Source organism: Euprymna scolopes, chromosome 1, assembly GCF_053919585.1.
Source record: "Euprymna scolopes isolate OS-2025 chromosome 1, ASM5391958v1, whole genome shotgun sequence".
In the NCBI taxonomy this organism is placed as follows: Eukaryota; Metazoa; Mollusca; class Cephalopoda; order Sepiida; family Sepiolidae; genus Euprymna; species Euprymna scolopes.
In genome coordinates, this window is record NC_136482.1 from 175278973 (window position 1) to 175306695 (window position 27723).

The following is a 27723-nucleotide window of genomic DNA, read 5'->3' on the forward strand; positions in this document are numbered from 1 at the left end:
ACACAGAATAAAAGCAGTCGTAAATACTTCTGCGAATCTGTTTGGAAAGTCTGTTACTCTTTTCCCCAATCCACGGTAATTTTAAATAAACCGGGCATTTCAAAGGTCCAAACTTTTTAGGGGATTTAAAATCCACAACCTTTTTGAAAATACAGTCATCAATAAGGTCAACAGAATAACCATTATTGATGAATATTTCCCTGATCTTATCGAGTTCGGCATCTAATCTGTTAGGCGAACAAATCATGAGGGCTCTATGTACCAAAGTATTAATTAAACCGACCTTATGTGATTTTGGTACAAAAGAGAACCAGTTCACGTATAGGCCAGTAAATGTCGGCTTCCTATAAATTGTAGTGAGAAAGCCGAAAAAGCTCTTGAGAAACTTCCACCTATTTTATTTAATATAATATAAAGCTGTGTGTGTGTGTAGTCACGAATAGGCTCCTATATGGTTGACTATTTTAAAAAACTGATTACATATAATGATAGAAGATGTATCAAGACACAGGAATGGGTATGTTTGATCTGGCAGAACAGTGGTTCATAAAAATTGTGGGGGTTTGCGTTCGCGCCTGTCCCCCAAAGTATGGAAATATAAAATGAAAAAAAAAACGTTCACAAGGGTGTTTGATATAGATGTACATAAGAATACTTTGATAAGTATGTTTCAACTTAAATAGGGATGGTATAATAAAATTGTGGGGTCTGCGTTCACGCCTGTACTCCATGGAAACATGGCACAAACTTTAACAAAGACTTTTCATATCTATTTGTGTAAGTATACTTTGATAATTATGTTTCAGTTTGAAAAAATATGGTATAATAAAATTATTGGGTGTTCGTTCGTGCCTGACCTCCATAGAATGTAAATATGTCACAAAGTTTAACAAGGTTTTTAAAAGGGATGAGGGTCCACAATAATACCTTAACTTTAATCTTAATTCATGTTAGCTTTTATTTATTTTTTTGAGTTGAATCATATTGTGTCGAATAAATTCACCTCATAAATTCATGTTCTTATTAAAGTGAAAGCCAAAAAAAAAGTCGGAACTTTAGACAATTCTCGACACAAATTTTGCATAACTCTGTTTTTTATTTCTCCACTTGCACGTGGCACTCTTTCGAAAATAGATAAATAATAAAAAATAAGAACGTTACTTGTTATCGTGTCAAAAGAAGGAAAAAATCCTGCTCACATGATTACGTGTCTTTTTAAAAACATTTACATAACCTTTTTATTTTTATTTATATATATGTTTAAGCTTTTTTTGTTAGTGTACTAGAAGGAATACAGTTGATTATAACCCTTTCTGTGTATTCTTTACATTACAATAGTACAACCCTGAATCCGACAGCACAATACTAGACCATTCAATACTGTAAAACTGAAACGAAGCTGTTCTGCTTGAAAAGGGCGCCATTTTCTTCTTATTCATATTTATATCGATTCTTTGCTTTAAAAAACTAAAGTAATTACGTGTTTACTTTTTTAATATCCCATTTTGCTGTTTCAGATTATTTTACTAAAGTAAGTAAAGCTTCATTATTTTTCAAAACTGTTTTTGTTTCTTTGTTTTTTTATATTTCGTCGATATTATTTAGTAAGAGTGTTTAGCAGAAAAGCCAACAAACGACTACCCGAAAAAATAAATATACAAGAAATAAATGTTACCATAGACAATAAAAGCTCAGTTCATGTTTTATTTTTGTTTTGAAATAGTTTTTAATGCTCTTTACTTGAAATAATTTCAGTGAACCGAAATTAAAACAAAATTTGAGGCGATAACTACTTAAATGAATTTTTATATAAACTACACATGCCATAATCGAATATTCCTCAAGCACAAAATAACAGAAAACATTAAAATATGTTTATAAATATTCCTTACGTTGACGGAACTCTCTTAAATTGTTAACACAGAATGCTCAGGTGCCCCTCCTTCAAATTGAAAACGGGGCTCTCCATTTCAAAGTCGCTGCCATTTTGATTTTTTTTTTTTTAAACCAGTTCATGAATTAAAAAAAAAATTTTTTTACAAACTACTTAAAAATACAAACCAATGAACTTTTCTACCATAAAAGTAACTTTTATTGACTACTAGCGAGGGGAACCCGGCGTTGCCCGGGTGTTTTTCGAGGTATGTGAAAAAAACCTGAAAATGTGAAAAAAGACAGGTGCCCGTGAAAAAACGAAGCCTTCACGACGCGCAGTTGGAAAATAGTAAAGTGTTAAAAAAACAAACAGGTGCGCGTTTTTGATTGACGTGACGGCGATAGGTATTCAGCAGTAAGCATTTTGTGCGGGACAGTTTTGAATGAGGTGAATAAATCGGTTTGTTTGCTTTTAAAAACCTGCTCCCTGTTTATTAGGAGGAGCGAAATGAAAGCTACAGTCTGATATGACGAAGTCGACATTGAACAAACTGGCTTTCGGCCTGTGATTAGAGTCGAGTTTCGCTTTTTTTTATACCGAAAACCGAATATAACGCGTGCCGGTGCGGGAAATGTCCAATAATTAACGTTTGAAAGTCAATAAAATTAAATAGACAGGCGAGCTCCGTGGATAACTCTGAGATATTACAATTTATAGATGATATAAAAAGTTTTAAGAAGTTGTGAACCGAGCAAGCGCTTCTCTGAAAGAAGCCTTTTGTGGACATTGAGGAAAAGCGTACATACATACATACATTTTCGCTTTTATATATATAGATGGTAACATTTATTTCTTGTATGTTTATATTTTATATATATATATATATATATATATATATATATATATATATATATATTCTCTTTGTAAGGAAACATCATTTTGTTGGTCACTCTTGGCTACGAATGGAAACAAAGTTGATATAAAAAAAAAATATATCTTTACTTTCATCATATTTTGCTTAGGGTAAAATTTTTGAGTATCAAAACCTATCTTTTTACAACCCCCCTCCTTTTCATAACCTATCATACTTTCATCAATCACAGTCCATTTTCTGTAGGCTGTTTTTGAACCCAGTCAACGACGGGTACTTCTGCTAGTATATATATATTGTGCATGATCACAATTTCTGATCATTTGATAACTACTGACTGTCTTAACATTGTGCCTGTATGTAGTTAATTTCCCCTAATTCTCATGGTGATTGAGAGGTAATGTCTTAGCAAATGGAGTCAAAGGTGGCTTGCTAGTTGGGTTTGAATCTCCCGATCAGTAGCAGTTATTACTTTCTTCATTGATGATTACGAAAACATGAAACACTAGTGTCTGTAGGTATAAAAATAATTATATACACACACATATATATATAGCTCGTTGTTTGTTTGTTTACGAACAGGTGATTTGAGCACTATAAAAGTGGTGGCAGGTGTCTATTTAAATAGACATTCTGACAAGTTATTTACGGGCGTCAATTCCATGGTCGAGTGGGAGAACGGCCGACTGTCAACACGACGGTCCTAGGTTCAATCCTTGGCTTGGGAGAGATGCTAGTCTAGCAGCACTGATGAGTTGTGATACAACGAAACAGGACTGTATGTCGATGACTACAAATATATCATATAAAAGAAACCTTTCCTCTATGTGTGTGTGAGAGTTAGTTTCCTATGGACTCGAAAACGGCTGGGCCGATTTTTATGAAATTTCACACAAAGGTACTTTATGTGTTTGCCAGTGTTCTTAGATAGGTTTTGTGTCGGAATGTTTTCGATAAGTATCAATAATCAATTTCCAGAATAATCTGATGAAAGAAGGAACAGGCGATTTTGACGAAAGTTAACACCTTACACAGCCTAACATCACAAGTGCATTTGAAAAGTGTTATTATCATACAAGTCGAAAGGTCTGACATATAAAATTAGGAGTAGGTTCTTTGATATGATAGGGGTGCATTCGAAATGAATGTTTCTGTTTAGAGCATAATTGGAGCATGATACTTGACTTTTGCATTTTAAACTTTACTTCAAGCCATTATATATAAAAAATAATTTTATAAACTCAACAGTAGGTTCTCTACAGTGCAATGTAGTGTACAATGTATTGTGGACTAAGTCACTGCAAGAGACATGTGAAGCTTCTTCCCGATGCACTGCAATATGTCCCCAACTAGAGCATCGATTTGATTGAAATATGGTCAATTTTACTGATTTTGATGACAATAAGAATATGGAAGTAGAAAAGATTCATTGATCATCATTCAATCACAGGCAATATCAGGTCTCCTTGCTAGTAATTACATAATAAAGAGAAAGAGAAAATGAGATCTGTTGGGTCATCCATTGAAATCAGATTAGCTTGTTTGTATCAAGAAAAAACGAGTTTGCAAAGCCTGTCATATTATTAATAAAATAAAATAGCATAATCCAAAATTATCCTTCTGCGCTCTATCTCTCTCTCTTTCTCTTCAGCCATGCATTAAATAGTATTAATACTTGACATTCCCTATTGGTGAAAGGACATATTGCCCGAGACAAACCATTTCCTGCTAAAAGTGTCCCACACTCGCCAGTGTATCTGGTATGTATGCCCCCCCCCCCCGCAATATTACATTCCAGCAAGAATAACATCCTACTAAATCCTGATTGTCACAGCTGGTGAATTTCCAAAATGCAATCTGGATGTGAGGACACTTTAGAAGAACAATATGCAATAAAATTCTGTTTTAAACTTGGAAAAATGCCACGGAAACATATAGAATGCTTCAGACTGCTTTTGGACCATCTTACATGAATCCAGAATCAGTTTTTGAGTGGCATAAGCGATTCGAGGAAGGCAGGGAGTTTGAAGGATGATGAGATGTGGGTTGAGTAAGGAAGTCAGAATGCCAGAGTTGATTGGCCAAATAAAGAATTTCATGAATAAGGACTTTCATGTGTCAATAGAGATAAGTGCATAATTTGATGTAAGTAATGGGAACTGTACACACAATTATTCGCAAGGAACTGAAGATGCAGAAGATTTACGTGAAGTGTGTTCCAAGGGTTCTCAAAGATCAGAAAGAAAGATGTTATAACAGCAGGGAGATGATCGAGTTGATCAATTCAGATCCCGCAGTTCTTGATGCTCTGGTGACTTGTGATGAAAGCTACGTTTACTGATATGACCCAGAGACCAAGAGACAGTTCCCTGTAGAAACATGTTAGCTCTCCCAGACCCAGAGCAAATCAACCCAGAAACTTATGATGATCCCTTTTTTTTTTTGGCAGCATGGACATGATCTATATGCACTGGGTTCTCACTGGGCAAACAGTCAACAAGGAATACTATGTTAAGGTTTTAAGGGAGTTCAGGATGAGATTCCGTCAGAAGAGGCCAGCACTTTTCAAATCGGGTCAGTAGCAGGTCAGGACAATGCACCAGTCAACAACTCCATCTTTGTTACGGACTATTTGACCAAAATAGGCATCAAGACAGTTTCTTGACTCCCTATAGTTCAGACCTTGCTCCGTATGACTTTTGGTTATTCCCTAAGCTCAAGGAAACTTTAGAGGCTATCAGTATGAGACAATTGAGGAGATTAAAGAGGTTGCTATGAGGATCGTTGACATGCTCACACAAGACAACTTCCCTGGGGCGTTCCCTAGAGTTTTTGGAACGGTACATCAAGTGCATTGCATCTAGAGGAGATTACTTGGAAGGAGACTAGAGTTTCATCAATAGAAGTGCCCATATGGAAAAGGTCTGGAAACTTATGTAAGGCAGCTGGTGTGATACAGCATGTTCATGTGGACACACTTGTTCTTATTAGATCACCAGCCAAATGTTAAGCAACAGTAAGTTTAACCAGTACCATATGGGTGACCATTTAGAAATACTAAGAGTTCCGTAAGTATGCAGTTCATAGAAAGAAGCTACTGGAAGGAAGCTGTATGAGATATCAAAACAGCAAATTGATGGAAATGAATAGACTAACAAGTCAAACGAGCTGGAACAAAGGAAGCCGGGAATAGATCAGACAATTCTGAGGAACACATGCTATAATAGTGTTTGTAGTAAAGACTGAGACTAGCAACATTACGACTGTGAGAGAGAGGGTGCTGTGAAGAAGAAAGGGTGGCGGAAGGGCCAATCAAAGTACAGATAAATCACCCTCAAATGAAACGGAGATTCACCAGCTGAAATAATGACAACACTCAATACATGGTCTGTTAAAAGATTTGTAAAGATAATAGGTATGAGAAAGTGCTTAGAGCGATAGAGAGAAAGAAAGAGCAATAGGTCTACTGTATGAAAGACAAGAAAGATTTTATGAGAAAAAAATACCAAGAAGTTTCAGAATTGATTTCTCCTCAAAAGCAGAGCCATCTATGAAAATCTCAGGAGGGAAAGGGGCACTCCTAAAAATGAAAGTTAGTAATTGCAACAAGCAAAATGTGGTTGCACGTAGTTTTTGTTTTGAAAACACATCACAATGCATTTGAAATCTGTTTTTTTTTTTTTTTACTGTTACTTTGATGATATTCAAAAGTCACCTCTGCCACTAACCTATTTATAGCCTTATACACGTTTTCTGATTTACATGGCCATCTGTTGCTAGTTATATTAAGCTCCATTGCCAGCTGTACTGTTCTTGTCCAAAATGCAAATGGCAGAATAATCATGTAAAAATATTATAGTTTTTTTTAAATGAAAAGTTTTTTTTAAAACCTTTAAGTGTAATGATGAAATAATTTTATTTTTTATTTATTTATTTTTATTTATTTAATTTTTTTTTGCCAATATTTCGCTAATAAATAACCTCATCAGGGTAAGTAGTTCTGTCCAAGAGCTTTTGTTTTCTTTTTTTCTTTTGTCATCTTAGTGTTATGGTGAAGGTAATCCCTCAGAGGAGAAGGGAATAGAAAAGTTTGTCTTGTTTTGGTAGAACTATGCGTGTTAAGCTCAGGTTATGGAGCGGAAGTTTAAATGAGAAGATGGTAATTTTTTTCTCCAAGCAAATCGACATCACATATATTAACATTGTGCAGATCATCATGCCATTGGTAAGAGACTATGGATTTGACCAACTAAGTATGACAAGTCGTTGTTTTAGAATACTGTCTTTTTGATATTTGAATGGAGAGGTCTAACATTCAACATGAAAAGTAATTGGTTTGTAGCGTAACTTGGTTAGGAATTATTTTGTGTCTAGCCAGAACAAATATGCATGCATCATCTCATAATAGTTGATTGACGACCCCATAAATAAAGACTCAACTAATGGTGTGCTTATGTGAGCACAATGGCATAAAACAAACAATAAATTTGCTCAGCCCACTCTATACTAAAATTGAAACAATTGTAAGTGTAAATGCATCTCGTTGCTCAACTCCTTACTTAGTGTCCTTAATTCATAATAGCTCCTCAAGTCTCAGTGGAAATTTACCTTGCTTGGGGCGATTACGAATTTAAAAAAAAAAGAAAAAGATGAAAATAGATCAAAATTATCAGTATTTACTCATCGCTTAGTCCATTAGTTAGTTTATGGGTGCTGTCAAGTTCAATCTGCAGAAGTCAAGTTTCCTAAATAAATAATATACAATTTAAATTAAAAAGTAGTTTGTTTTGCCAGTTTTTGCTTGTTTTGATTTAGCAAGCTTCTCCTTTGTCCTTTACCATTTTTCCTTTAATAGTCCCAGCCTCCCATTTATCCTGTTGCTAGTCTCAATCATTTCTATAAATACTATTATGATATGTGTTCTTCGAAAGTGTCTGACCAATTCTTTGTTTCTTTTGTGATCATTTGACTTGTTGTTTAGTGATCTCCATTTAATTTACTGTTTTGATATTTCTGTCGCGGCGTGTCATGTTTCTGCCCCTTTGTTTACATTAGAATGAAACAAATTCAAATACACCGTTCAGCAGAGACAGACATAGATACGTGACTAACACCTCTAAAAACCTTATGACCATGCGCACACATAAAACTTAATTTTTCACAACTAAACAAAAACAATCAGCTTTATTTACAGACCGAGATTAAGAATACGCAATCAAAAAAACACTCAAAACATTTTTTACTGTTAGAAATCTGGCCTGGAATTAATTATAGTCATTTGTTTATTGAGACAATTTCCGTGACAAGAAAAATTTTCCATGAAGCCAGAGACTTTCACAAGTCTCCAGAATGACTTGGGAGCAAGAAGCCTCCCAAATTCCAACTTTGCCATGGCTTTGTTGATGAGCCCAGTAGCTGACACTCAGCAGCAGTTATTCAAACAGTTATTCAAACAGCGTTATTTATTTTTAGTGTTATTTATTTTAGCGTTATTTATTTTTAACATTATTTAGTTTTAACGTTATTTATTTGTAACGTTATTTAGTTTTAACGTTATTTATTTGTAACATTATTTATGTTAACATTATTTTTAACATTATTTATGTTTAACATTATTTTTAACATTATTTATTTTTAACATTATTTATTTTTAACATTATTTATTTTTAACGTTATTTATTTTTAGCGTTATTTATTTTTAACGTTATTTATTTTTAATGTTATTTATTTTTAGTGTTATTTATTTTTAGTGTTATTTATTTTTAGCGTTATTTATTTTTAACGTTATTTATTTTTAACGTTATTTATTTTTAACGTTATTTATTTTTAACGTTATTTATTTTTAGCGTTATTTATTTTTAACGTTATTTATTTTTAGCGTTATTTATTTTTAACGTTATTTATTTTTAACGTTATTTATTTTTAACGTTATTTATTTTTAACGTTATTTATTTTTAACGTTATTTATTTTTAACGTTATTTATTTTTAACGTTATTTATTTTTAACGTTATTTATTTTTATTGTTATTTATTTTTTAACATTATTTATTTTTAGCGTTATTTATTTTTAGCGTTATTTATTTTTATTGTTATTTATTTTTATTGTTATTCATTTTTATTGTTATTCATTTTTAGCGTTATTTATTTTTAGCGTTATTTATTTTTATTATTATTCATTTTTAGCATTATTTATTTTCTTGTAACCTGGCTATTACATAGAATAGCTTGTATTCTAGCAGTAGTTTTTATGCTCAAAACATTTTTCCTACATATCTATGATTGCCTTTAGTTTGGAGTAAACTTATTCTCTGTCCTATCTTCATTTTATATTTACATATTTCTGAAACAATGTTTTTTTGTTGTTTTTTTTTTATTTCTTTTCAGTTTTTTTTGATTATCAATAAACTTGTGACTAAAATATGCCATGCCTCAGAGTTTTGAGTGTACAAAATAATAGTTGTTCAAGGTTTGTGAACGTTTCTCTGAAACATACGCATCCCGGAGGCAGTATAATTTATGGAATACTGTTGTCATATTTTGGCTGGTGAATCTGTGTTTCATTTGAGAGTTCTTGATAAGATGCAGAAACGTTTCTGTAATTTAATTGACCACCACCACCACCATTTCTTCTTTACTGCAACCCTCACTCATAGATGTGATGTTGCTAGTTTCGGTCTTTTTTTATAAATTCTGTTATGGCATGTCTTCTTCATAATTATATGATGTATTCCCTGCTTCTTTTGTTCCAGCTTGTTGGACTCGGTTGGTCTAGTGGTCTGCATCAATTAGCTGTTTTAATACCTCATTGTAATACAGCTTCCTATTCCATTAGCTTCTTTCCAAGGACTACAAGGTTGTGGAACTCTCTTCCTGCTCACTGTTTTCTTCCTACATACAGCCTTGATCTTTTTTGTCTTTTTGATAATCATCTTTCGTTCTTGTTAGCTCCTTACATCTAGTGGCTTCACGGCTTGTCTCAAGCGATTCCCATAATGTTGGATGAATGACAGGTTTATGAAAATAAGTTATATTTGTTTTCATATCAACAAATATATAAATATCTTTTATGTCTGTTGTATGAAATTGTATTTAAATGACGAAAGGTTTGTGGGTGTTATTCTCTGCAACTGACATTTTTTTTTATTTTATCTTTTGTCAGAGAACTTGCCCATCTCGACTTGTGCTGTATTATTTCCATGAAGGATAAAGAAATGGTTGTGAAAACCAGTTCAAATAACTAAAATAAACACATCTATAAATATAAATACATGTAACTTCACTGCTTTTCTGGGTTGATTTCCATAAAAAAAAAAAAATAAATAAATAAAAAGACAAGGACAATATAAAAAGGAAGGAAAGGTAGGAACCAAGGCCATTTCCATCACATCAGCACTCAATGACCTCAGTCCTATCAGCATTTCCTCAAAACCTTAACCTCCTCCTTTTCGGAATAGAGTAGCTACTGGCTGGGAGGATGATTGATTTCCTGTGTGTAGGTCAAATTTGTTTCATTTGCATGCAATGTTGGAAGGTAGGCGTTCAGGTAAAAAAGAAAAGAATTGATTGGAGAGAAAATGGCCTGCACTGTCTGAACTTTTTCTGATCAACAGATGTTCATATAAGAGAAGAAAGCCAATAATCAGAACAAGAGAAATGTAATTACTGTTAACACCAGTTATTCCATTTTACAACAAAATTTGTCTTTTTTCTCTTATTTCTCTGGTGTTACCAGATCAGGTTGTCTGAAGATATTGGCTTCCTGATTTAAAATGCACCACCAAACATTGATTTCTTTTTTTTTTTTTTTAGTTTCCCTTTGCAAAACTTAAGCATGTTCTGCAAAGTCAAGAACAAAAACAATCTTTTCTTGTACAAAACAACTAAATCAAACCCCATAAATAAATATTTGAAGATATAAATAATTTGAAGCATATGATTTTTTTTTTTTTCAAAATGACTTGATTTTACATTAAATAACCTGAAAAGTATTGATAAAACTGTTAAAACAAAACAATCAAACAAAACACCATATTTTAAGCATAAAAAAAACAAAAACTTTAAGCATAAAAACTTTGACCAAAATGACCGCATTCAGCATTAAATACCATGAAAAGGGTTGATATGCCATAAAACAAAACAACCAAACCAAACAACATGATTAAATATTTTAAGATATAAACAACTTGAAGCATAAAAAACTTTTACAAAAATGACTGAATTATGCATCAAATAACCCAAAAAAAAAAATGTGATATGCTGTAAAACAAAATATTCCAACTAAACTTGCAAAAAGCCTATTTTCCACCTAAAACCATTCTTTCTCTTAAACATCAGTCAAACTACCAACAAAATTGTAACATTTATATTAGCATAGAATTCATATTAGTGTCATTCATTCAGTTCCTTGGCAATACTCTTGATGTATCTGTTCCAACTCATGTTCCCTGTGAACGTTAAGCCAAGGAGTTTGAACAAAGTACTTTCAGGTAATGTATCTTTAGCCATAGCTATTCGTGTGTGAGAAGGTTTCTTGTAATTATTAAAGGAAACGAGCTTTGTCTTGGCAGCATTGACCGTTACTATCCATTTTTGACCACATTCCACTACAGACTGGCTTCGATATGTGTTCATTCGTTTTCCCCTCATGCCTGTTGTAGAGCATGATGTCATCAATAAATATACCCACCTCAGAGACACTTTTATCAGGGAAGTCATTTATGAATATCAGGAATAATAAAGACCCAAGGATCAACCCCTGAGGTACGCCTGCATTTATATCATATTGTTTAAATGTACAACCATCGAGGACAACCTGGATTCTTTTCTTATTTAAGGAGTTAATTATGTTGTTCAGAAATATTTTTAGTTTTAACAAAAGGGCTACAATAATATTGCGGGGTCTCCATTCACGCTGAATATCTGCAGAATGCCCAGCAGCAATATATTACATAGGAAAGATGCTGCTGTGGAATTTCCACAGGTCCTGCTAGTTTGGATTATTTTTCTCATCTTGAGTGATATTTTCATCATTGTCATAGTTGTGGCATTCACCCTGACTTTCTACTAAGTTTACCATGTCCCAAACTGGCTGATCAGGAACGGCAATTCAAGACTGCTTCTGTTATGAATGCAAACCATTCATGGGTCCAGCAACGGAGTGTTATTCTTACAATGTTTCAGTTGATGTAACCTCTGACCTTCTTCAGGTGTCTCTATTTAAACTTTGGATTATTTCTGTCGATCTCTGGAATCTGCATGGAATTTCAAACGAAACCTTTTACTTAATCAATGGGAATAGCATGCTCTTGTTCCATCAGGGTATAAGTCTTAAGTAATTTGCAATTGTACCTTCAACCTCCAGAAGAGTGTAACTTACCACTGAATTTTACTAAGTACTTTATCCACTATGCCCCAAGTCCTTGAGAAAACATAATAAAGAAACGTGTAAATAACCTGATCTCAAATTAAAATATCAATACCTTTTGTGTTTTAGTATCTGGAATCTGTTCTTTCTTTGAGACTGGATTTTTTACTTCTTCTTTATTAAAAGACTTCGAAATCATCAAGTCAGGTTCATACCTATAAAAAAAAAAGAAAGATCTTTATTACATTGTGATTGTTATTCACAATTTCCTTTTATGAAATCAATGTTTTTCAGCTGTTCTATCTAAAATCCAAGCAATACAAATACCAGAAATACGAGAAGCCCCCTGAGGCAATATACAAGTTTATAGGCAAAGAACAAAGATTTATAGACGATATATAAATGACATTAAATAATATACATATCAGCACAGAATACTAGTAATATAAGATGCGGGTAGACCTTACATCGTAGAATCGATAAGTCTAGTTATTGCTGAACACAGGCGAACTGACTGGATTTCAAATATCACAATATCAATGTGTCAGTCGAGACGCAATAGCTCAAATAATAGTATAAGGTGTTTTTGTGAGCAAGCAGTAAAACTCAATCTAGGGATCATGACTCTAAATTAGGTCATGAGAAAACCTTATGAATTGAATAAAATAGTTTTCTTTGAAACACTTGTAATATAAGTAATACTTTTCTTTGACTCTTTTTTGACCGTTTTATTATTATTATTATTTTTATTATTATTTTTTTATTATTTTTATTATTTTTATTTTTATTATTATTATTTTTATTTTTATTTTTATTTTTATTATTTTTTTATTTTTATTATTTTTATTATTATTATTTTTATTATTATTTTTTTTTATTATTATTATTATTTTTATTATTATTATTTTTATTTTATTTTTTTTTAATGTTAGGAGACAACAGCACCATTGGCTATTGGAGTGATCATGACCACCATATTAAACCTAGGATTGGTTTATTTATTCTGCCATGTTATCGTTCATGTTATCTTTAAAGTATTTTCTAGAACAGTCTTCTATCCAATTACTCCAACAATCCATTTTTCTTTTACTCATGTTCATCCCAAACATTGCAAATTACCACTGACTGACACATAATGAGCTACTGTGAATAAGGGACCCTACCTACAGGAATGCTCTAAGTAGGGAGTTGAGCAGCAAGATGCCCATTCACTTTACACTTATATTTCTACATGTTAGTAAAGCCAGGAAAGCAGAATATAGGGAGAAAATTTTAGTTTGAGCAAAGAAACTTTGATGAAGCTACCCAGCATTAAAGGACTTCTTCAGTGAAGGTGTGGGATCTTGCTGCTTGTCAGTTTAGTCGGTGGTTTTTATGTGGAGGGGTTAACAATCCTACAGGTTCGTCAGATCACATCATTAAAAGCACATCTCATTAAAATACTTGTAAGATAAGCACCGGGATGCAGCATTGCAGTGATGGGACAGAGGTTAGAGTTTTGTTGACAATGTGGAACATATTAGATTAAAGACTCATTTGCATCCTGTCCAATAGAGAGAGAGAGAGACTAATGCTAGATGCACAGGCACATATGTGGCAGCAATATTCCATGCATGGACATTATCTTCTATGTATTTGTTTGAATTCATGTCTCCTGTGAATGTTTCTCTCAGCTAGCATCTGTGCAATCCAGTTTTTTCTACGGTGCAGATAATGTGGTCAAATGAGCAAAGATGATCATAAGTTAAAAGTCAAATGCAAAAGTACAAAATTTTTACTCTGCATATATCTATTAAATTAAGTTATTTTTATTTGATTAATTGCAGTTCTAAAAAAAAGAAATTAAGAATAATTTCAGGGTTTGTACAGACTTAAAAAGTTTTTGAATTTTAATTTTTGCCTTGAAAAGGACTTATTTCTATTATCTATTTGTTTCGAAAACTTTAATTTTTCCTGGAGAAGGCATTGAAAAACTGAAAAGAACTTAAAAATGGACATTAAAAATCTGTAGGAACCCTGAATTAATCTACTTGATAATCATATTGGTATCATTTTGATTTTTCGGACTACTGTTTTCATCTTGAGTGATTTCTAGGTTTCGGTTGATGTAACCTCTGACCTTTTTCAGATGTATCTTGCAAAGTACTTTATTCACTATATCTCAGACTTTACATTTGTTGTTCAAAACAATGGCACTTCAGAATGAGTTATTAATAAATAAAATCTGCCAGATTTAATTTCTAGCAGAAAAAATAAATAGAAAATTTTATGTTATGTTATGTTATGTCATAAACTACATCCAGTTGTGATGCTAAAATCTGAGGGATTTGGAGAGTACAGAATAATCCCTTGGTTAGCATTATTCTTAAGTCCACTTTGATCCATCAAGGTTGAGCTATGATTTTGTTCTGGGTGTAACACTAAATTGGATCTGATGGTGAGGCTCTAATTTTAAAGCTTGAAAGGTGATGGGCATCTGATCCTGTATCCAAAGCAGCATTCACCCTAGACAGTTTGAACCAGCTTCCTCCAAATAAGAAAGTTTCATGGGGATAGCAAATTCACAAGCAGTCCCTAGTTGCTTGCATATTCCTGTCAAAGGAGATGACGATGTTAGGTTTTTGCAATTCTTGCAGGGAGGTGTTGACGTTTTCCTACATACAGCGCCTAGTATTCCAAAATACTCATCTGGTATCAATCAGGCTCAACATTGCTTAACTTCAATGATCTGATGGGAACCGGTGTGTTAACATGATATGCCACATATATCAACAAGATTAAATGCCCTTCTCAAGAGACAATGTAAGAGTGCCTATAAGTGTAATTGTAAAGCAAAGATTGCACAATCCCCAACCACACCCCTCCTGAGTCAGAACTGCCTGATTTCAGAGGCAAGGAAAAGTCCAGGATGGTTGAAAACAATGCCAAGATAAGCAGAGAGCACATACAGCACCTGGTATTCTCAAATGGTTGCCATTTTAGTATTGACCAGACCTAACATTGCTTAACTTCAGTTATCTAATGGGAATCCGTGTGTTAGCATGCTTATGCCATATATATCTTCTTTTCCTGTTTTTTTTTTATATTTCTTATCTGAGAGATAGGAGAGTGGTCAATACAATGAGCCCAGTCTTTAATGATCACCCTACCTTAGAAAGGCAACATACAACACTGCAACAACTACCGCACCATCAGCTTGACATGCCATCCTAGCAAAATGATGCTCAGGGTCATATTGACTAGGTAAAGACCCCAGACTGAAGCAATTATAGCTGAAGAGCAGGCAGAATTCAGGGCAGGACACAGCACAACTGAACAGATTTTCAACCTCAAAATTTTATGCAAGAGATACCTTCAACACCAACAAGAACTCTACCACGTATTCATAGACTACAAGAAAGCATTTGACACACTGTGGAATGCAGCACTCTGAATGACCATGAACTACAACATTGACGCTAACCACATCCATGTCATACAAAACCTTAACAACAAGGCCAGCAGTGTCATTTACCTCAAGAGGGACATTGGAAACTGATTCCCAACCACAGTTGGAGTGAGACGGGGATGTTTGCTTTCACTAACACTCTTCAACATTTTCCTTGAATGAATTATAACAGATGCACTTGAAGAACACCAAGCAACATCAGCATCGGTGTCAGAACAATCATAAACCTGTATTTTGCTGATGATATAGACGAACTGGTAGGCTGAGAACAAGAACTGAAGAACCTGATGAGGCAACTACACAGATCCTGCACAGCTTACAGCATGGAAATCAGTGCAAACAAAAAAAAAAAAATGACGACAAATAGTGACAATGGAATCCAAACTGCCAATGGATAAAGGCTTGAAACCGTGAAGAATTTCAAATACCTTGGAGCAATAGCTGCAGATGAGAGGTCCAAACTTGAACTATTATCCAGAATTGCAATGACAGCTGCAACACTGGCTAAGTTGAACATCATTTGGAATCACAAGCCAATCAAGCTCAGCTCAAAGATAAGACTCATGTGTTTCCTTGTTCACTCAGTTTTCCTGTGTGCTTGTGAAACAGGGACTTTTACAGCAGAATTAGAAAAGAGGATTCTTGGCTTAGAAATGAGATGCTTCAGAAGACTGCTTGGCATTTCTTACAAAGACCACACAACCAATGAGGAGGTCAAAAACAGAATAAGGCAAACCATTGGTCCCTATGAAGATCTTCTCACCGCAGTCAGGAATGGTTTGGCAACGTAACAAGAGCTTGCCATAACAGTGCTCCAGAGAACAGTCAGAGGAGGAAGAAAGATGAAGACAGAAGAGATGGGGAAAACAACCTCACAGAATGGACAGGATTGAAGCTGAGTAAGGCAGTCAAACGTGCATAGGACAGGAAAGGATGGAGAGGACTGATTAAGAGGTCATCTGTAGTACCCCAACAGCAACTGCTACGAGCCAGGTGAGGGGATCATTTTGTAAGAGATGAGGCATCCTACTGCGTGCCAGACATTCACCAACTATCTCATACATTCCAACCAAGAGATCTTTTAAAGATCCCAACCGTTCCCTTCCATAAATGCAACTGTCTATAGTGGTGGGGGCCACTCCTTAGTCGCTATTACTTTCAGGTTCACTTTTACTCTGAATCATGAATAACCTATACAGATTAAAAAAAAAAAAATGTATCCAACCTAAAAGTTCCCATTATCAACCAGACACCAACCTCTGTCCCATCACAGGAATTTTGCATTCCTGTGTCTGTTTTACTTTAAAGGAGTGTGCTCTGACGAATTCGTAGTACTTGTGCCCCCTTGATGATTAATCTGACAAGTAGCAAAATTCCACCTCTTCACTGTAGAGATTTCTAAATGCTGGAAAAACTTCTACTCTAATAATTTCTCCCCCCACAAACTGCTAGACTTTGGAAGTACATCCCTGTCTCCTGCTTCCCTAGCTGTACTAACTTACAGAAATTTAAGTGTAAGCTCCTTACATACTGCTGCTGTAGACATGATTCTAAATGGTAGCCACTTATGTCCAAGTGGCAATATGCCTTATTTGGGATGAATAATAATAATAATAAACTGGTGAAAACGAATACCATATAAATAAATATCTGATGATATAAAGAACTTAAGACAAAAACACGTTTACCAATACGACTGGCATCAGCATTAAATAAACGATTGCAATGCTATGAAACTGAACTGATTAAATGAATAAGAAATTGTTCATTTTAGTTTTTAATGACAGTTTTTTTGTTTTCATTTTTGAAGACTTCCACTCAGGACAGGGAGGAAACAATTCAAGAAGTTCTTAATGTTTTCCAATAATGACGGTTCAAAACTATAACTTTTCATGCTTGTTTTTATTTAGGCACTTCTTCAGAAGAACAACAATAAAAAGCCGTAAAATTGAATTTTCATTAAAATCCAATGTTATCAACTTAATTTTTATGTGAATTCCAACTACAAGCAATGTTATCTATTTGTCATGTCGAAATTAGTAACATATTACTATATTTTTCCATAAATCATGTACTTTCACAACCCATTGACTGCCATTAAGTTTGTGGGAAAATGTAACAAGATAAATTGCAGTTATTTCCCCCTGTTTATTTTATTTAATATTTAAGTATAACTTGTAATTTTTTCTTTGAAAACTATTTTCATTAATTAATTTTCTACTTTATCATTTTTTGTAATTTTTTGATTTTATTACTTTTGGCATGACAATTAAGCAGATACCAGTGGTTTAAACTGAAATTCAATATTTTGATTTTTTTTTATTTTTGTTCTAATTTTTAAGTCTTTGTTTATTACGAAAGTTTAATTTTGTAAAAATAAAAAGTTTGCTTCTTTTTTTTTTTTTTTTTTTTAAGTTATACATTTAAGAACTTCTTGAATTGTGTCTCCTTGTTTCAAGTGAAACTCTTCAGAAATGAAAGCAAAAACATTGTCCTCAAAAACTAAAATGACACAAGTGCCGAAATTACGTTGGTTTACATTGGAAAGAAAAAACAAGCAGATATAGACAACAAAAGAAACAGGACGTTTGAGTATGTGTTATTTACTCGTTTATATAAATTTAAAAAAAACAAAAACTTTGTTTTAAATTTTTTAGATGAGGACTGAGCATTTGGATTATCTGAACGGCTGTTCTCATCTTTGATGTTATTGTCACAACGTTTTAGCCGATGTAACCTCCGATCTTCTTCGGCTGTATCTCACTGAACTCTGAAATGTATATGGAATTTCGAACTGAATGACTTCTTTTATAGAAATGTTGTACTATGGTATTATTACCATACATTAACATGGGTACTAATTAGAGGTCACCATTTCAGTAGGCTCCCACTTCGGGGCGCCTCTGATAACAGGGAGAACTGGAGTGCTGAAATAGAAAGAAATACTGGTAAAAGAAGACATTGTCTTCTTATAAAAATGAGGACGTGTAACGCGACTTTGTTATGAATTCATGAGGTTTTATATATCCAATATATATGTGTGTTTTCCCGAAACTCGGGTTACAAAGAAAGACAGTGCATTTTGTAAAGTCTGTATTAATGTTCAATGCTCCTCTTGGCTACCTAACGGGAGCCGAGGAGTGAGGCGTGTGTTCTGTCTCTAGTCGCCGTGGAAGTAAGGACGTTTTCTTCACTCGAATGTCCCACGTAAACCGTTCTCGCTTTTCATTGGCTGGAACCTCTGATGACGTATAAGAAGAAAGGAAGGAAAAGAGAAAAGAGTAGGGAGAAAGAGAGAACTAAGGTGAGAATACAGCCTAGTCTCACAGTAGTAGCAGTTCGCTACAGTACAACAGATAAAGTTGTTAAGTAACAATTGGTTTTAAGCGACAATCTTCTGGAAGTTGATGGAGACGGAGAATAAAATTTAAAAAAATTTACTTAAGAATTCTATCCCGTTCATGACCGATAGAACAAGAACAATCTACTCCTGTGAATTAAATGATTCCTGACTTTGATAAGACATATCTGAAAACAAAACCCAGAAGTTACAGTGGCTGTAAAGTTGTGAGAATAACGTCCAATGAGAACGGCAGTCTGAATAATACAACTAATACGAATGGTTTCAGATGTTTTTACTGAATGATGCAACTTGCCAATGAAAATAAGCTTCTTTTTTTTCTCAAAATTCAAACAGCCTTCTTTAATTTTCAGTTCATAGTGTATGTCTGCTTTGTTGATTATAGGAAAACAATTAAAATTGATATTATTTATAAACTAACGACAAGTTTCCAGAGAAATGGCCATCAGCCAAGTAAATAAAATATCTTATTTGCATAACGACTTTAAAATGTTTGGATCGATAAAATTACTTGCAATTATTGATTTATTTTTCTTTTTAGACGCATAAACCGCAGATTTGTGTATAAACTGAATAAGAAAACCATTTTAAAAAAATTGGAAAAGAATGTAATTGAAAAAATAAAAAAAACTACCTAGTAATTTACTTCCGTTCATTTGTTTGCACTTTTCTCAATAACCATGCCATGGATTTTTTTGAAATTTTGCACAAACATTAATGATGGTGAAAGTAAATTTTTGCCAGAACAGATTTTTCGAGAACTCTGGTTGCTGCCCCTAGGGGCTTTATAGGGGTAAAATTACCCCCAAATCGTTTGTCCGTACTTTTTTTAATAATCACGCTTTGGATTTTTTTTTTTTTAATTTTGCACAAACATTAGTCATGGTGAAAGTAAATTTTTCACTCGCATGCTCGGCTTGTTCTTTTTTCTTTCTTTCCCTAATCCTGTCATCTGACAGAGTAAACAGATGCGTTGTGAGTAGAATCTTCTATTACAAAGAATAACGATAATTTTTTTCATCATTACTAACCAACAGAAAGTTAACACACCAAGGGAACCCTTATCCTCGAGTGGCCTCTGGGTTTTGATAAGTGGTGATGACTATGTAAAAAAAAAAAAAAAAAAAAGGAATAAAGAAGTAAATGTAGAGACCCCTAGATGCAGGAATGCCTTCTACTCTAATGGTTTCTTTCATTAAACTTCTAGACTTTGCAATTCCCTCCCGGTCTCCTGCTTCCCTGACTATACTGACATGTTGAAGTTCGAGTGAACAGACATCTTGCTGTTTTTTTGTTTTTTTTTATTTTTGGAATCCTTTGAGACGAGTAATTTGCATATTTATTTATTTATTTATTTGCAAACTATTATCCTCATCTTCATAATTGTTATTTCACAACGTTTCGGCTCACTATTCCTCTGGCCTTCGGAATTGACAGTGGATAGAGGTGTTGAATCTCTACGGTTCCAGGTCTAAAGATAGCAGTTTTAATCCTACCCAAAGCTGGCCAGAGGATTAGTTGGCCAAAACGTGGTGAAACAACAACAACTATGGAAGGCAGTAATTACTGAAGAGACAGTTGAAGATTCAGCATTCCTATCCCGTTGCGGTTAACAACCTGACGAAGGCCAGATGAATAGTTGGTCGAAACGTCGTGAAACTTGCTGCTCAACTCCCTACATAGTGTCCCAAATAGTAGCCTCTTACATCAAAATGGCATTGTGCTTTGGAGTGAATAAGAATTTTTAAAAAATCAATCAGTCGTGTGTGCAAAGTGTGATGATGTATAGAAGTGCAATCTGGTCAGTGAGAGTTTAGAACATACATTGCATGGAGAAAAATGATATGAGAATGATGTAATGGCTGAGTCATTTCTCTCCATGCAACTCATGTCCTCAACCCTCAGTTGCCAGGTTTCACTTCCATACGACATCACACTGCCTGCATGTGCTTGATAGACTCTTCCCTTGGTCTATAGTGGTAACCCTCTGCTAGTTAGTAATGGCAAAAGTTTTCTGAACTTATTCTATCGACTCCAAATTCTTGTAACCAGATTAACATCTGCTCATCCAATGACATCATCAAAGTTAAAAAACAAAAAAACAAAAACAACTTTTGGATGACATCAATAGTTTTACCATCCAAATATACTTTCTCCACATGTGAGTTCTCATCGATCTCCATTATCAAAACGTTACGAAAATAACGCTGAAGATGAGAAAAGTAGTCCAAAGAATCCAAATGATATGAATAGTCTTTATGATGCTGCACATGATAGATGGGGAAACAGATAGGTCTATTATTCAGATGCGCTTCCTTGGTACCCTACTTAATATTAGACACACAGTCACTACTGTTTAGTTATTTATTTATTTTTATCTTTACTTTTTTTTTTTTACATGGAGGTCACCACTTATCAAGGCCCGGAGACCACTCGGGGATAAGGGTTATTGCGTGTACAGTAATCAATGGGATAGTATTGTAGTAATCGTTAGTATTGGAGATTTGATAAAGTGTCTTACTTAAGGGAGCGGTTCATCAGGAATTTGTTTATGTTGGACTTGAAGACATCCAAGTTGTAGTCAGGTGGGAAAGAGGCAAACGGAAGAGAGTTCCACAGGCGTATTCAGTACCATACCTTTTATATATCAAATTGAAAAGCAGGACAGGTGCAACAACTCTGAGCACAGATGGATGGATGTCGCCAGACAGATCCACATCTTTGAAGAGGGACTCAGACTCGATTCAGATGATTATAAAGAGTTGCTGTCTACTCTTATCAGATGGTTGCAGAAAGCTCATACCTTTGGCAGCAGAAGTCATCTCCGGCTCACACCACCAGGAAAATCCTCACATTTTTGAATGACGAAATTTACAATTTTGAAAGTGTTTGTTGCTGAAGAAGCAAAGCTTGATTTTTTTTTTTTTTTTTTTTTTTTTGTAAACATTGCTTCAATCAAATGACAACAAAATCAATCTGTCATGAATGTTTTGGAAAGAGCACAAATATATGAAGCTTATAATGGACAACATTTAAGACATTATTGTTCATAAAGATTGTTTGAATTTTGCGATTTTTTTTTTTTTTTTTTTTTTTTTTACCGATTTTCCAATATCTTTGTCAGATTGTGTTAAAATGAAAGAAAGATATCATCAAAAATAAAGAATCTGTTTAAGTTCAAAACCCTTCAGTGACTTTTGAAAATGACGTTTGATAGCACTGCAAAATGACATTTCAGAGGACAGGTCAGAAAGAAGACAGGCACAACAGGAAGACGAAAGAAATGGCAGAAACACTAGAGGAAGACCTCTAATCTGTGGTGGAATGGGGACAAAAGTGGTTGGTCGCATTCAATGCTGCCAAGGCTAAACTAGTTTCATTCAATAATTACAAGAAACCCTCTCTACCACCTATAGCAATGGCCAATGACTCTTTATCTGAGAGTACATCTTTCAAACTCCTTGGCCTAACGTTCACAGGAAACATGAGTTGGAACACTTACACTGAAGGCATTGCCAGGGCCGCTGCAAGAAAAGTGGGCTCTCTCTACCGTACTAGACAACTACTAACACCCGAAAGTATCCTGTACCTTTATAAGGCCACCATTCGCCCATGTATGGAGTATTGCTGTCACATCTGGGCTGGTGCATCTGCTACTAGTCTCTCGCTCCTTGACAGGGTTCAAAAGAGAGTCGCAAACCTGATAGGCCCGGAACTGGCATCTAAGCTTCAGCCTCTGTCCCATTGACGAAATGTTGCATCCCTCTGCCTTTTCTACAAGTATTTTAGTGGTGAATGCTCTGACGAACTGCAATCACTTGTGCCCCCACGACGTGAGCACCCTCGACAAACCCGACAGGCTGCTAAATCCCACCCCTACACTGTAGAGATCCCTAGATGTAAAAGATCTTTTTACTCCAATAGTTTCTTCCCCAGAACCGCTAGACTCTGGAATTCCATTCCAGGTCCCTGCTTCCCCAACAGTACTGACGTGCAGAAGTTCAAGTGTAACATGAACCGACATCTTGCTGCCCAAATCCCTACATAGTACCCCAGTAGTTGTTGCCCCTGATAGTAGCCCCTTACACCAAAGTGGCAATTTGCCTTGTTTGGGGTGAAAATGTAATAAAAAAAAAAAAATGGAGCACAATCATGGGAAAGTACTCAGAAATAAATGTCATTGTTACCAAAAAAAAAAAGTAGTCGAGTTATTACTTATCCTGTGTTCCTTGCAAGATACTCTGCAACAGCATGTTGGTTGTAACGTATGTAACGTTACATTTGAAAGATTGGAAGAAATTATAACTTTGTAATAAAAATGTTTATCTTTCATGATTTCACTATTTTTTTCCAACATCTCACCTGAATGCAGCCCCATGGAATTTTATATATGGAGAATATATGAAAAAGGCAACAATTAACTATGAGGACGAGTTGATTGTCAAGATTACGTATCTCTTGAAGGGCACATTTTCAAAGTCTGGGGCCCACCTGGAGGCTAGAGGTGGCTTATCCAAATAAGCTGTATTCAGCAGAAATTCACATTGTACTTTGTATTTTAAGAATACGGCAATTATTGACCAAGATATGGCACCTTTTGTTTCTTTCCTTTCCAAAAAGTGTTAACTTCATTCTTGAAGATATTGTCTTTTGGTACAAAATAGCAAGTTATGTCCATGTATTTGCATTTTAGATTAACTATGTTACATGGGAAGATTTATAATTTAATTTTTGTTATTACATTTTCATTACCAGTGAAAATTTGGTAACTAAAGATTATAGTTTAAATTTTTCCTATGAAATGTAGAAATTTAAAGCACATCTAATTTGTTAAATTTATAATAAATGTTACACGGGAATATTTTTCTTGTCTTTTTTGCTGCACTTTATTGGAAACACAGACACACATGACTCGTTTCCCTTATTTTGTCCTTTAATCCTCATATTCCTTGAGCGATGTTTCCGACAAAGAGGGAAGAATTGCTGTTTTCTAGATTGGAATCTATTAACACTTATCGTTGGCTAGTTTGTTTTTTTTTACCTTGAAGTAGTTTTTTTTTGTTTTTTGTTTTTTTAATTATTAGTTCCTTACATTAAATGGCTTCATGCTTTGTCTTGAGCGATTTCCTTTTTAAAAAAGCCACATGAATTTTGAAATAGACTTTTTGTAAAAACCCATAAAAAATTGTGTAGATAGAACGAGAAAAGAATTCAAGGGAAATAACTCATTATAATTGCACATGATCACCATCCTTTTATATTGCAGTAAATTCATAAACTTGGTAAAACATACACAGTTTATAATGTATTTTAAAGAAAATTAAGTTGAATGTTATACACTAATGGTATGGTGTTTTTCTTACCCCCAGTAAGGTGTAACTTCATGTTCTTGTAAAAAAACAAGCTAAAAAATATTAGTTATTTTATTTTTATTTTTTTTTGTATCTTTGCATTTTAGTGTGAGTCCACATCATTATACATTATACCGAGAAAATATGAAGAAATATGTTTATTTATATGTTTCTTCTATGTGTTGTTGTTGGATTAGCTGGAGTATATATATATATATATATATATATATACGATACACGCACCCATGTAATATTGACACATATATATACAAGACACACACACATGACTTTCATTAAACAGAAAGCAGAAGTAAAAATGAAATAAGTTTATTTAACATATTAATGGTGATATGTTTTTATTAATACCATAGGTAGACTCGGCTTTTTATTTATTTACTAGCGTGGGGCAGTCTTGTCCAGTTGTAAAATACATTTAAAAATGTTTTAATTCATGCATATTTCATATTATTACATAACCAATTCTCTGTTGAATATTATATTGTACCTAATATATAGTACTGATTTCAAAAGTTAAAAAAAAAAAAAAAATGACTTGCATGCCATCAGCTAGAATCAAAACCAAAACATTTAGTACTCCAGCCACGTTCCGTACCATTTGGGCTACCGACAGATAAATAAAAAAGATTTAAAATTAAACCACTTCAAGCTATGAATGAATTTGCACATGCGCAAAAGTAATAGAAACATATCAGCAAGTTGAAATGAACATTTTGCATTTCAACTTGTCGACATATTTCTGTACGCATTATTCATTCATCCAAACAAAGATTTTGCATAAACCATCCTCAATGCATGACCATTATTTCCTGATAATTTCAGTGTTGAGTTACCAGTTGTTTAAGAATTTCTCAGTTAAATATTTTCACACAGACCTACATGCATACGTCTACTGTTTTATTTTTATAGATTTTTGTAATGGAAAATATCTTCACTGTAATGATTTGCCTTCTTGGAATACTTATTGACCAAAAGAAAGTATGGAAATTACATTTTTAGTAGAAATAGCACGCTGCAGTGATTAAAGAAATCACTAGTTGTAAGCAAATATCGATTTTCTTAGTTTCCGAGAACTTCCACTGAAGTAAAATGAAAGAAGAATCTATCTATTAATACGATAGCGTGTGTGTTATTTTCTGTGTCACGTTTACATCCAGGTCGTTTAATTATGTACTTCCATTTCTTGTCATAAATGATTTTACCAAGAATTCTTCATAAGTTTTGGTTTTGGTTTCGATTATAGCTGAAGAAACTCAAATTATATATATATATATATATATATATATTTTCATAAGTTTTTATTTCGGTTTTGATTCAAGCTAATGCACCCAAGTCCAGTGAATATATATATTTTTTTATTTTTGAAATTGTAACTTTATAATATATAAAAATCAATAGAACATTAACTCTACAATAATATATACGAAATCTGCAGGGATTAAAATATCATATTTTAGTGTACTTTATGACTGGGCTTTGCTTGATACGTTACTCGTATATGATGCAAAATTATTTTTTTAAATCATAGGGACACATGGTTTAAGATATAAATGCATTAATCTGCAGATGAATGAATTAGCTGTGTTAAGAAGAAATTTGCAGTTCAAGCCTGTCTGCCTGCCTACTACCACTTTTGTTTTTTTTTTTGCTCAACAAACACCTACAAACACCCGGGAACCCAGACTAGTCTCTTATCAAGACTAAAATCATTTGAGGATAATTATCAATAATATAGTAAGGTTGAGAGTTCCATCATGATGAATATTTTGAGAAGATTAAAATATCCATATACTATTGTATGAAAACAATAGCTGGCCCAGATAGCAGGAATTCTTTCCCCTTTGCCAGAAATACTATTTATGGAAAGTAAGGACTAAAGGATAAAATGAGGAGGAAGCAAGATTTCTAAAGGTTCCCCACCTCCCTATTTTGTCCTTTAGCCTTCATAATCCATGAACAGTGTTTCTGGCAAAGGGAGAAGAATTGCTATCTTCTGATTTGAGTGGTATGTGAACACATTGCAAATAAAGATGAACAAAAAAAAATACCAGAATGCATTTTTATTTCATAAATGTTTATAAACAATGCACATTCTTGTGATGCAAACATTTTGCACAAATGTTCAATGCAGTTTTGCATGATGGGTGGAAACTTTGCACAAATTTAGTTTGGGAACTTTTGTGCAAACTCAGAACCGCTTTTTCAGTGTCGGAATTATTAGGGAATTGAACCTTCCGGCTCAGATCTGTAAAAATGTTTTGTGCGGCAGCAGATGTATTGAAGAATCCTAAGCCGGTGTTTATGCTGCTATGTTTCTGGATACTTGCTTGTGTTGTTAGGGGTTTCTTCTTTGCTAATATTTTCCTTTTAGATTCCATGAGTGAGTCTGGTTCTTGGTGGCAGGAATTCTTTGAAAAATGATTCTTCAAAAGGTTTTTATCGTTGCAAATGTTTCTTGATCTTTGATAACCGTCCAAATTGCATTGAGTCCATGAATCTTTTGTACAATTGGTAATCTTTGTTCCGGTTTTTGAGTTGTCTCTTTGACTTGTTTTGTTTTTAAGGATGACTTTGCTTGAAATTTTGTTGTGCCAAGGATGCTGGGAAACTTTCTTGAAAATGAGTTTTGCTGTAGACACTTTAATTTCACGGCAGCCATTCATATCGTCTCTGTTTTCAGCTTCTGAAGTATTATTTCCTTCATTTTGCTCATTTGCTGAATCTTTTGAATTGCCATCCTCATCTTTTTTTGTTTCAGACTCCCTAGAATAAAATGCTATCTTTTCAGCCGGTAAATCCGAAGAAAAATAGTCAGCAGGACGTAAAACTTCACTTTCTTTTGTATCTTCTCCATCTGCGGAACCTCTCTTGAACTTGTTAAATCGTATTCCGTTTATTACCAAGGGAGAAAATGTGTTTGGAATCAACCGTGTTCTTTCATCCGAACATTCTTTTGAGTCAGTCTTGATCGCCATATTAAAACTTGAAGTATAAGATCCAGAAGACGATTTTTGATTCTTATGATCTTCATTGTTAACCCGTGATGCATTCTTGTAAATTGTGACCATATCAGGGCCAGAGGTCAGATAGGGATTCAACGGTGCTGCATTCCAGGAACAATTCTCATCATCCTGCCAATACCATTCTTCAATATCAGAAAAAGAAGAACTTGAAGTCTTTGATGGTAAAAATGAATGATGTTTCCATTTTGGAGACTGTTCTTCAATGCAAAGTGAATTTGAGTTATATGCAAAGATGTCCTCGAATTGTTCATCTAAGATATCATTCAGCGTATCATCAGCGTCCAAGTCAACCGAAGATTGAGTTGATTGATTTTGAATGTCTTCACTGCTTCTTATGACTTTGTCTTTACTGTCATCAAACGACATATTGATAACAGTCAGGGGTGATTCTGTGGGAGAACTGGTGAATGA

The 27723-nt window shown here is 34.0% G+C and overlaps 1 protein-coding gene across 2 annotated transcripts in view; it reads right to left on the reverse strand.

Annotated features, from left to right (window-relative positions):
* Window positions 1–27723, reverse strand: part of LOC145277637 (uncharacterized) — a 225032-nt gene that overhangs the window by 75225 nt on the left and 122084 nt on the right. For both annotated transcript variants that reach the window (XM_080129219.1, XM_080129229.1), the window contains exon 6: window positions 12227–12326. In XM_080129219.1, coding sequence (XP_079985345.1) covers window positions 12227–12326 — 100 coding nt within the window. The remainder of the gene's footprint in view (window positions 1–12226; window positions 12327–27723) is intronic.